This window comes from Podarcis gaigeae (assembly GCF_964106915.1).
Source record: "Podarcis gaigeae genome assembly, chromosome: Z".
NCBI lineage: Eukaryota > Metazoa > Chordata > Lepidosauria > Squamata > Lacertidae > Podarcis > Podarcis gaigeae.
In genome coordinates, this window is record NC_139691.1 from 8797672 (window position 1) to 8810509 (window position 12838).

Below are 12838 nucleotides of genomic sequence, written 5' to 3' on the forward strand. Positions count from 1 at the left end.
TTAAAAGAGGCTTGGATAAATTCATGGAGGATAAAGCTAACATCAGTTACTAGCCATGACTAGCTGTGCTCTGCCTCCATAGTCAGAGGCAGCAATGTTTCTGAATGAAACCACAGGGTCCAGCTGCAAAGCAGACTGACTTCAGTGTCTCATTTTACCCCACTTAGCAAAGGAAGCAAACAACAGACTGGAAAGTAAGCTTAAAATATAGTTTACTTACTCAGTTGTCTTGTATTGGTTCTTAGCTATAGCAGCAGTAAAAGCTATGCAGGTAAAATACTTATATTTACAATTTAAAAAAAACCAGTCTCAGGCTTGGGACTGGGACTGGAGCAACACAGGACATGTCTGCCCCTATGGCTAGTCAGTCAGTCAGACAGACAGAGAGAGAAGCAGGAAATTACATATGTGCTTTGCCCAGGAAAGAAGGGGAAATGATATCACATAGAACCCTCTCTACCAATTAGATTTTCTATGTCTATGTCTATGTAAACTTACTAACCAGCAAGAATATGCATTGTTGGATTCAGTCCCCCACAAAATTTGCATTTGTTGCTCCATCTACTCTTGCCCACTACTTGCAAGTACTGCCCTCCAGGAAGGTTGCCCAGATTTGAAGCATGGAACCTAGCAAAGTATGCAGAACACAAATTAGGTTGGCAAGTTTTTAAAGAATCTATATTTTATTTTTTCCTCTTCTTTTAAATCAAGCATTTCATCAGCATTCAGTGCAAGGGAAAGCTACTGCAGAGATAGCAAGAAGTTCTTAGTGAAGGCTACTCGGCAAGATGTTAAAACAGAGGTGGTTCACTTCTGTCAAGTGACAAGCAAAAGATTTTGTGATCAAAAGGCAGGAGTGTGACTCAGCAAGAGAATTAGGATATGTTTGTAGCAAAACGAAACATGCGGAAGATTTTTGCCAGCTTCCCCCCATTGCCCTTCAGGGGACAAGCACAACACCCCAGCTGTCATGTTCATCAGAATGATCCCAAGGAGTTCTAAGAAAATCTTGTTTCTTCTTTGCATGTAGTGTCCTGTTCCCTCTCCTCGGGAGATAGGATAAACATTCAATTCAGCCCACATTTAAAGGCAACTCTACCTTAATGCACACTTCTGAAGCAATACAGTGGTACCTCAGGTTACATATGCTTCAGGTTACAGACTCTGCTAACCCAGAAATAGTGCTTCAGGTTAAGAACTTTGCTTCAGAACGAGAACAGAAATTGTGCTCCGGCAGCGCAGCGGCAGCAGGAGGCTCCATTAGCTAAAGTGGTGCTTCAGGTTAAGAACAGTTTCAGGTTAAGAACGGACCTCTAGAACAAATTAAGTACTTAACCCGAGGTACCACTGTACTGAGAACCAAAATGCAGCCATCCTTTGAAAGTCATGCTACTCTGAATTATGCCATGCAGTTCTCCAGTGGAGTAATGTGTACTGTGGTAAAGTGTGCATTAAAATTCGGAAGTACAGTGGTACCTTGGTTCATGAACTTAATTCATTCCGGAAGTCCGTTCTTAAACCAAAGTGTTCTTAAACCAAGGCGTGCTTTCCCGTAGCAGCGGGGGACTCAATTTACAAATGGATCTCACTCAACAGGAAGCGGAACATGTTCTGCTTTCAAGGCAAAGTTCACAAACCAAAACACCTACTTCCGGGTTTGCAGTGTTCTTAATCTAAGCTGTTCATAAACTAAGCTGTTCTTAAACCAAGGTACCACTGTACATGAAAATAGCACACCAAAATAAATGCATTATATAAAAGGAAATGTCTGTGTCTGAAACAAAAGTTGTGTGCAAATGTGTATATTAGGAGAAGCCCACATTAAAATACTAATGAATGTTCATGAGCTTAAAATCATCATCATCATCATCATCATCACCACCACCACCACCACAAACAATGTTTCATTATTTTTAATGATTTTTAGTACATTTTTGATAATGTCTTCTTCTTATCTTGTAACAGTTCCTTATCTAGCGCTGAAATTTCGTTTTCAAATCCATCCTTTTTTTATCTTTTTCAAAAATTGCATTTATTTGATGGTATTGTAGCCAGGTAATTCCTAGCCTTTTAAGTTCTTCATATTTTTTTTCCATTTTAATTGATCATTTTGTTCTTCTAATAAATCTTTATACACTGTCCAATTATTATCCATATTTTTCTTGTGGATGGAAATTACCTTCACTGGTGAAAGCCACCATGGAGTTTGGGGCTCTAAAAGTGTTTTGTATCTTTCCCAAACCTTTTATAGGGCCTTCCTTACCATATGATTAAGGAACCCTCTGTGGTTTTTCACTTTATTATGTTCCAAATAGCTGTGTCATCCAAAGATGTTATCTCACCCCTCTATGGCTAATATTTTACTGTTTTTTAAAGTTTTCCATTCTTTGAGCCAAATGACGCTTGTTGCTTCATAATATAGTTTAAGATCTGGGACCGCAAAACCACCTCTGTCTCTAATTTCTGTTAATAATTTAATTTTTATTCTTGGTTTTTTACCTCTCCAGATGAATTTAGCCAGGTCTTTGTGCCTCAGTTTTCCTTAAATTATCTCTTACTTGCCTCTGACTTTCATTAATCACAGCTATTCTGCCCCATTCCTTTCTTCTCTCCATCCTCTTCCTTCCCTTCCTCCTCTTCCCTTCCTCATGTGTTGGAGGTTACAGGAGTCCAGAATGCAAGTTAAGAGGTGAGAGGAGACCAACAAAATGCAAAACATCCCAGCAGGGTTGAAGGCAGAGATGTAGATTGATTTAAATAGGTTGATGTGCCACCTTGGACCGGGGCCTCAGGAAAGATTGCACAAATCACATAAGCAATTGTCTATTTAAAAATGTTTCTAACCGGCTGGCCTTAATATGAGGCAGAGTGAGGCAGTCACCTCCGGCAAGTCATTTGGGGCATCATGAAAGGGCAGCCAACTGTTTAATTTATTATAATTGTATTTCTTTATAGCCAAGGGAGAGGTGCCTGTGGGATATTCTGCCACGCATACCTAAATATGTGCCTGGACAAAACACTGCAGTGTGCAGTGCTCCTGTTCAGCATTCAAACCAGGCAGCACATGCCCTTTCCCAGAATACTCCACTGATTTTGCCCTCTCCAGTTTTCTGTGCTTGTGCCCCACTCAACCAGTTAGCAGTCCGTAACTACTAAACATTCTACATGGTCTGGTTTTTTTTGGGGGGGGGGGGAGTTTCCCCCTACAGAGTCTTTGTATTTCTGCAGATCTTGGGATTTCCCCACATCAGCTAATAATGCTCATTCTCTTGTGCATGGATGGAGCTGAATTTGGATTCCTAACGATCCCCACTTGGAGAATGAGTTTGCTATCATTAGTATTAGTATTATTAGTATTAGTATTAATAATTCTATACTGCTTTATATCTTTAAGAAAAAAACCTCAAAGCAATTTACAACCTACATTAAAGCATCAAATAAAACATCCAGAATAAAGCATTACTGAAGAAAGTCAAATATAAAGTATGCATTCAAAGCAACATAACAAAAAACTAAAATATTAACTTGAAGATTTCGAAATGGAACCTTACAAAGAACTACAATTTGCACAATAAATGCAGAAAAGTTAACAAATATACATATATATGTATATATATTAAAATTTCAAAAGAAAGCAATACTAAAGGAAGTCAAATATAAAATGCACATTTAAAACAGATCAATTAAGAAGAGACTAAAATATTATCATGAGTACAGAACAAGGCTGCTGCTTCTGTTGCCAGTCCTGCTGGTGATGGTTCAAGGTGGGCAGTAGCTGTGGAAGCTCAGGTTGGATGGCCTGGGTCTGCAGTAAGAGACAGACAATATGGTACATACAGGATAAGATGGTCTGAGATTCTGAGTGACCACCTTCTCCCATATGAACAAGTCCATGAATTAGAATCATTAGATGACATCTTGCTGTGGGTGCCCTCACCTGTCAGAGTTTAGGTAGCTGGCTGCCATAGATAGCTCCTTCTCTGTTGTGGTCCCTCAGTTATGGAACATCTTCCCTACACATGTCCAACCGATTCCTTCTTTGGCATTTTTATACATCCATTGAAAACTGTGTCTGTCCTCCCCCACCTGAAGCATTTGGTTGATCTTAATAATTATTGGAAGGTCAGTGGTTCGAATCCGCTTGATGGTGGTGAACTCCTGTTGCTCTGTCCCAGCTTCTGCCAACCTAGCAGCTTGGAAGCATACCAGTGCAAGTAGATAAATAGGTACCGCTGTGGTGGGAAGGTAAACCGTGTTTCCATGCGCGCTCTGATTTCTGTCACGGTGTTCCATTGCACCAGAAGTGGTTTAGTCATGCTAGCCACATGACCTGGAAAGTTGCTGTGGACAAAGACCAGCTCCCTTGGTCTGAAAACAAGATGAGCGCCACACCCCATAGTCGCCTTTGACTGGATTTAACCATCCAAGGGTCCTTTACCTTTACTATATATATGTATGCATATGATGGTTGTGTGGCCAGTTTTCAGCCTTGCTCTGGCCTGAGACTTACTGAGTGTTTTTTGTGGGCAATCAGTGAGAAAACTGCAGACTTACCCTTGAAATGTACCCCTGGATAAGAAACAAATAGACAAATAGGTCCATGGGCTTTTGTGCTAGGCACTTACATACTTGACTTGAATGTCACAATCCACTGATCTCTCTTCTCCCCTCCTTAAGCATGGAAGAGACAAGCGTTCATTTGCTCTTGCAGACTTGCTCTTTTCCCCAAGCCACTTGCATTGGCGAGAACTGGCAATTTCCTCCATTTGCAGCCTAGACCTGTCAGTCAAAAAGAAGGTCTCTCTGCTTGCTCTTGATCCAAATGTGTAAGCTAAAGATGTAAGTTTTTGGCTTTGCAAGGTTGTTCCTTTTTCACCTCCCCCACAATAAAGCTCGGAGTCATTGTTTCACTTTTCTGCAGCTTCTTTTTAAATGTCTGGATTGTCAAATTTCACAAAGCTTTTAAACTGGTGCCCACCTTGTTACAGAGCCTGCCTTGCCTTGTAAAAGTCTAAAATCCCTCAAAGGCACCCTACCTCAGTTTGTTATTCAGGATTCTTAGGCGTTCTTTTGCACACCTCTGGTGTATGCATGCTCAGAGCTGACTACATCAGTGGTACAATTCAAGGTCAGAGTGAGAGGAATGTTCCCAACAGTTCCCTCTATTCTTTCTCTCTGTGGCATCAGTTGCCTAGTTTCTCAGCATTGTTTACGTGATCAGATCAGATCTTACTAATGTAGGAAGCTGTCATATACCAACTTAGACTATTCATCCACCTACTTCAGGTAGGAACATATGAAGCTACCCTATTTGGAGTCAGACCATTTGGTCCACCTAGCTCAGTATAGTCTACACTAACTGGCAGTGACTCTCCAGGGTTTCAGGCAGCGGGCATTCCCAGCCATACCTGGAGATGTTGGAGATTGAACCTGGGACCTTCTGCATGTAAAGCTGCAACCACAGCCCTTCCCCAAAGCTGATGCTGCTTTGCAGCATTGACATCAGGTGGATGAAGGTAGATCATCCAGTGGTGAGCTGGAAGCACAAAGGAATCATGGGATGTATTCTTCTTTCTTCTTTGGCGATCACTCATAGCTAAGTAAGACTGTCTTCCATGAACACGGTCTTAACAGTGAATCCGTGACTGTGGAGGCCAATTCTGGATCCACACGTCCTTCCACAGTGGGGTCTAGCCCGTCCTCCTTTTGGTGATGAGCAGAGTGGATCCTAAGTAGGGCTGCTCAGTCATGGATACAGTTGCCATCAACAAATTCTCCAAGCATCAGCCCCATAACTTCCATGGGAACACCAGCTCGACCATGCTTCAGCATCTTCAAAAGCGCAAGGGAAGAGATGTAAACCTGTTCAGCAGTGTCAACTGCAGGAGCATCAGTAGGAGGCCCCTGTCCCAGACCAGGCATACCTCCTCCAAGACGTAGAAGTCTATCCATGTTTTCGGTTTTCTGTTCCTTTAAACAACTCTCTTCCTGATCTCAGTTGGCTGTCCAAATTCTAGTGTAGGTAAAGCTTAATTCCAACCTGGCCGCTCGAGCCCTTCCGTCTCGCCGACAGCCGCGCTCGCCGCTGCCTTCTGCTCAGCCGGGCCGCGATGAATCAGCCCGATTCATTCAAAGCCGGCGCACCGTCCCAGGCCTTCCCCCTCATGCCTTGCACTCTCAGACAGCCGAGCTGCTCAACTGCCTCATTCCTTGAGTCAGAGCAACTGAATCTGTATCCACCACCCATGTGTTGGTTCATGACTAGGGGATTCCAGATTTTCATGGTCCTGCCCCTGTTACCATTTGCCGATCGCCATGGGATGTTTTTGGTTTTGGTTTTGGGATGGGTTTTTAGAAGATGCCTGTGTGTTAATTTTTTTTATGTGTGTAGATCAGTGCACACTAACCAACGCTCAGTCTTCGCAGTAAGGCTCTATTCTGATGGCGTGAGTACCACAACGACCTGTAGATTCATATCTGCTGCAGCCTTCATCCACCTTCACAGCCATTGTAACATACCGCTTGTTATCATCCGCCTGCTCTGCCATTGAGGACTCCTTGGATCATTTTTTTGTCTAGCTCCTCCTCGTTGAACTTCTGTCTTGGGTGACCCTGCTGGGAATGTGAGACTCCCGATGGCTTCACTCACAAGGGTCATAGGAACATGCAAGCCTACTCACCATGACAAGGTGATGATCCAGCGAATGAGAGTGGATGTATTAACATCCATACCTGCACCCCATCACCAATCACTATCTAGTTCTGCTAGGCACATGCAATTCTTTACCTTCTATATTACAGGGGCTTGAATCTGGAGTATGTGGTTCAGGTGCTAGCTACCTGCCCCACTACATCAACACAGCTGTTAATCAGGTAAAGAACTGCAGGAATATGAAGCTAGTGATAATATTGTATCTGTATGGTAATCTTCCTGACCTTGGGTTCCATGTGTTCTCAGAAGACAGCAATGCTCCTGAATTCCATTTGCAGGAAAGTGCAGGAAAAGGGAGTGTATTTGTGCTTGTGGGCTTCCCATGGGCATCTCGTTCAGAACAGGATGCTGATCCAGCAAGTCTCTTTTGTCCAGGACCAGCCCACCCATGAGGCAAAGTGAGGTGACTTCCTCAGACACAGCAGATCTCAGTGTGGATCTTTATTCCCCACTTATTCCTGGTGCATAGCTTTACTCACCCCTTCTCTGGTGAGGAGGGAGGAACAATTTTGTGTTTTGCCTCAGGTGCCAAAATGTCTTGGGCTGACCCTGCTTCTGATGTTCTTAAATCCAATCCTTTGCCACTGCTGGTCATAAATTCCAGTCCTCTGAAATCAGCTGTACTCCCTGATTGTCAGCTGCTCATCACTGAAGGAGACAACTATCCCATGGGCTAGGGGTGCAGAATAATTCTCAGCCCAAGGCCTCCATGCCCTTCTTGACAATCTTCTGAGGGACACATAAGGATGGTGTGCAGGGCCAGAGCCAAAAGTGGGCAAAGCAATGGATGTCCATAAGTACATTGCAAGAACACTGATGGAACAAGCTGATGCCTCATCTAGTTCAGCTTCCTGTTTTCACAATGTACGAACAGATGTCTGTGGAAAGCACATAAGCAGAATACACATTTAACCTTTGTACAGTAGGCTAGTTTCTACACACACACACACACACATTTCTGTAACCACCCTCTAGCCAAGCAAGAGGCAGCAGGGAAGGCCCAAAGCAAAGCCCGTGGGGAATGTGGTCTGGGAAAGGACGTGTAGCCAGGGGAGAGTTGTGAGGGCCAGGCAGAGAGGTCTGTCAGGTCATCTCTGGGCCCCAGGCCCGAGACTCTCCAGCTCTACCCTGCACTTCTGCACTACCAGGCTAAATATGCATGCACTTTCCTGAATGCCACTGATGTGTACTCTGTTGTGCTATCAGGGCAGGACTTTGGTAGCAGAAGCCCAGGGCCCTATTCTGCAGAATGAGGAGAAAGGGAGGGCAAACACGCCACATTTTGAAGTAAGTGAAGGGACATACCTTGCCATCTAAATAAGAGAACCCCTCTTAAGCCCATAATCTAAAAGTGTCAAACTCGGTGGTGTACTTGCTGGTAGAGTAAGTGGGATGTATTGCTTAGAGCAAGAAGGTCCAGGTGTGAGTGTCCACTGCTAGATTCCCTGTATATTTGCCTTTTGTTTGCCTGCCCATTTGCTGTCAACCACAGGTACATAATTCTAGAGACAATGCTTGCACTACAAGGAGATTTGGGTTCAGAGCTCTCTCTCTCTCTCTCTGCCTAACATACCCAAATGCATTGATGTGAGGATGAAATACAGTGAAGAGAACCATGGTAGGAGGAATTAAGGATCAGGTCCACTGGTGCACACCAGCTTGAACTGTTTGGGAAAAGGGCAAGATTAAAATGCAATAATGCCCACTGCCCATGGTTCCAAGCTCCTGATAATTCGTTACATGTGATGACAGCTCCATGTAATCTGTATCCCTCCTGTCTATTCTTCTAAGCCACTATCACAACCAAATAAGCATTAAATCCTTTTCCTTGAATGTTATCATTGCATACAGTTCCACTAATATCATAGCAGTAGCATTTTCAAAAACAAATGATTACCTCTTTTATCAAACATACCCATGTCTTTACTTCTGCTCTATTACATACTGGCTGCTAAACTCTCTAATTAATATGGGATTAATGCACTCCTGTCTCCAACTTTGCAATAAAGAGGTGTCTGCCTCTGCAATCACAAGCCTCCTGGAAAGACTTCATAATTCTTCCATCTATTTTTACCAAGATAATTGCTCCCAAGTCTAAAGAGAAATAAATTCACTCCTTTAGTTATCTGATTCCTCGGAGAGCTCACAGCCTACAGCAGCGTTTTGTCAATAAGGCATATGCTGTGCAGTATTATTTAAAGGGGGGGGGAACGTTTCTGTATGCTGAAGCCGTACTTCGCCTGAATTCTAATAGAAATCAGATCTACTTGGGGTTTTCTCCTGGGAGCCTTAGGTATATTAGTTTGACTGAAAATGCAATTAAAAGCATTTTCCGTTCCAACCAGGACTTACAGTCCCTGCATGCTTGAGGCAGAGCATATTCATATTCATACTGTAAGTAGAGGACTTTGTTGCATTAATCACACTCTAGAGATAACTAAAGTTTAATTCCTTGCTCTCAGAGCTCTGATGCAACCAGGTAAATGTAGGGATGGGATAGGACAGATATAAGAAACAGGACTGATAAAAGAAAGAAAGAATTTCTTCATGCAGCACTTTTTAACACAGGAGGCCATGGTGGCCACCAACTCTGAAAGCTTTATTGAAGATTGTACACAATAATGGAGGACAAGGCTACTAGCCATGATGACTATGCTCTGAATACTAGTTACTGGAAACCTCAGGAGGGGAGCGTGCTGTTGTGCTCAAATCCTGCTTCAGCAGGATTGCCACAGGCATTTGGATGGCCAGTTTGAGAACAGGGTGCTGGACTAGATGGGCCATTGGCCTGATCCAGCAGGCTCCTCTTATGTTTTTACGTTCCAAAAAGGAGGTGCACACAACAAAAGTTTATGAACCATCTAGCCCAGAGATGGAAGGAAGGAGAACTTTCAACAAAAGAAGAATGGCAGGCTAAACTGATGGAGTGTGCAGGGATGGTGAAGCTGACAGTTAAGATCATAGGCAGGGATATAATGACACTTGCAATGTGGAATTAAGTATGGTGACAGATGGATGAAGGAAAAAGACACAGAAAATTTTATCTTGAATATGGAACCCATGGAGGGAGGGAAGGAGGTCCGAAGGTTCATCAGAACCTTTTATTTTAATGTTTGAAATGGATAAAGTTAAAGTGTATAAAATTTAGTAAAACCAATAAAAAAATGTTATGTATATAAAAAGTTTATGAACCATCTGGAGAGAGGGAAAGGAGCAATCATTAGTCTCCCTTCCAAAGCACAAGGATCCATATCACATATAACATAGCAATACACCCTAATTACATCAGAAAGGGCCCTGCTGGATCAGGCCAAAGGTCTATCTTGTCCTGCATCCCCTTTCCCCCAGCGGCCAAACAGATGCCTTCAGCAAACCCAAAGGCAGGATGTGAAAGCAACCATCTTTCTTCACTGCTAAAGTTGTGAGAAGATCCTGGCTCCTAGATGAGGCCAAGGGCTCATGTAATCCAGCACCCTGTTCTCATAGCAGCCAACGAGATGCCTATGGAAAATCTGTAAGGAGGATGGTCATTCATATAAGGAAGATGAGATACTTCCTGTATAATTAATCTCTTTCTCTTTCTCTGCTCAGCTGCCTTCCTCTTCCTGTTGGATCAGTTTTACCCAGTGACAGCCTGTGACATTCAGACATCCAGCACTTTGATTCCCATTGTCCCTTCCGCTTTGCCTTGCAGCTTCAGGATACTTTAATGCTGCCAACCTTTGTTGCTTATTCCATCAGGGGCTGTTGAGGGTCACCTGTGTGGTTCTTTCCGCTGTCACAATTTTCTACGTGCAAGGCAGTACGAGTAGGAGGGGAAGACTTGGTCAGTTTGTGGCTCACATCAAAGTGTGGACCTTTATTAAGGGGCTGGAGGGAGAAGGTTTCAAGAGTTACACAACAAGAAGGGCTAGAGAACCTAAAACGGAGTAAATCCAGTAAGCAATGATATACCTGGTTCTCCTTTAAGGATGGGCAAATCTGTCAATTTTCATTTCTATTTCTTTCAAACTTTAAGGCACCAAAAAGATTGCTGTAAAGATGCCTGCCTGATATCCATAGGCAGGGAGCACCAAAGCATGGGTGGTGCCGCACTAAAAGATTGATGTGGAATGAGTATCATGTGGCACTTACAACAGTGCAAGTTCCAAAGCTCAAAGTGGCTGGGTGGCCATATATGAAAAAAGGAATCATGGGACTGCAAAGCAGGATATTAGGCTGGTATTCAACTAAGCTGCACTCGGAGTAGACTTATATAAATTAATGGACCTCACTTACTCATGTACATTAATATCAGCTGATAGGCTTTGAATAAAATTTAGTAGAATCCACTCTTAAGTATTTAAATAACATTGGGTTGCATCGAGTGCTTTTTTTTCTTTTTTAAAAATAAAAATGTTTAGGGGTACTCTCATTTTGACTCAAGAAAATCACCATTTTATAGTTCAAATTGGGAAAAATAAATACAGTAAATGAACAAAAGTACAAAGATTCACAAAATGTTTAGGGGTATGCTTATCCTTGCGTTCCCCTCAGAAAAAAGCACTGGTTGCATCCAACTAAGTCCTATTCAAAGTTGAGCTACTGAAATTAATGAACCTAAGTTAGTAAGGCCCATCAATTTCAATGGGTCTACTCTGAGTAGGACTAAAATTGGATAGAATCCTAACCCCATGTACTTAACAGTAAGCCCCATCAAATTCAGTTTGACTTCTGAATAGACATGGTGTTCTGTTAGTTCTGAGTCTCCACCTTCGCAACCCTGTAGTCACAGCCATCTCTTATTCTTGTTTGCCCAAACAAGATATTATACAAAACCCTGGGTACTGAATAAAATAGAGAGCTGGGTCCAGGTCACATGCATATCAACAACTATGGGTTGTAGCCAATTAAGTTCTACTCAGAGTAGACCAACTGAAATGAGTGGACTTAAGCTTGTCATCTTTATTAAATCCAATGTATCTGCTCAGAATAGTTGTTGGACACAACCTTCTGTGTGTTCCTATAGAGCTCCAAAACTCATCATTATTTCCTTGGCACAGGTGAATCTGGTCCTGAATGAAGGGCGATCACTTGGCCTCATGATCCGAGGAGGAGCCGAATATGCTCTTGGGATTTACATCACAGGTGTGGACAAGGGCTCTGAAGCAGAAAGCACTGGCTTGAAGGTGAGTGCAGCTGGTTAAAAGTGCATATCTCATGGTGCAAGAATGGGAAACCAAACCACTGGCCCTGAGCTAATGGCCCACAACTCTGAAGAGTCAGTGCCAGTGCAGTCAATACTGAGCTAGATAGACAAAATGTCTTCTATCAGGGCAGCTTCATGTATTCCCTTCATGACATCATTATAGGCCATTTATTTGACATCTATAAACCAAAGGAGTATTTCCCTCCCCCACTTCTTTAAGTAGCAAACTCTTCTCTTGAAATACTGGGCAGCAAAACAGTTCTTATATTCCAGAAACTAGTATTATTTTAGTAGACAGAAAGATTCTGCAACACTTTTGCAGTGGGAAATCAGTCTGAGACCCACTGATCAGTTCAAGTCAATTCAGGATGTTGGCCTTAACCTTTAGGTAAAAAAACAGGGAGTGGGTGGTGCTGTGGTCTAAGCCCCTGAGCCTCTTGAGCTTGCTGATCGGAAGGTTGGCGGCTCAAGTCAGTGCAACAGGGTGAGCTCCCATTGCTCTGTCCCAGCTCCTACCAACCTAGCAGTTCAAAAGCTTACAGCACAAGTACATAAATAGGTTCCGCTGCGGCGGGAAGGTAAATGGCATTTCCATGCGCTCTGGTACTCATCACAGTGTCCCATTATGCCAGAATCAGTTTAGTCATGCTGGGCACATGACCTGGAAAGCTGTCTGTGGACAAACACTGGCTCCCTCGGCCTGAAAGTGGAGATGAAAGCCACAATCCATAGTCAAGTTAGATTGGACTTAACCGTCCAGGGGTCCTTTACCTTACCTTTACCTTAACCTTTAAAGTCCTCAAAGGCTTGGGAGCTTTGTACGTCCTTTGGTGCATTCCTCTCCACATGCTCCAGTTATCATCCAGATCTTTGCTCCAAATCCTTCAACCTAGGGAGGTGAGGCTGCTGTCAATTGGCATACAACCTTTTGTCTCGTG

General features: G+C 43.1%; 1 protein-coding gene across 4 annotated transcripts in view; it reads left to right on the top strand.

The window, feature by feature from the left end:
* Window positions 1-12838, top strand: part of WHRN (whirlin) — a 127591-nt gene that overhangs the window by 48059 nt on the left and 66694 nt on the right. For all 4 annotated transcript variants that reach the window (XM_083721697.1, XM_083721695.1, XM_083721698.1 and 1 more), the window contains exon 3: window positions 11755-11880. In XM_083721697.1, the coding sequence (XP_083577823.1) occupies window positions 11755-11880 (126 nt within the window). The remainder of the gene's footprint in view (window positions 1-11754; window positions 11881-12838) is intronic.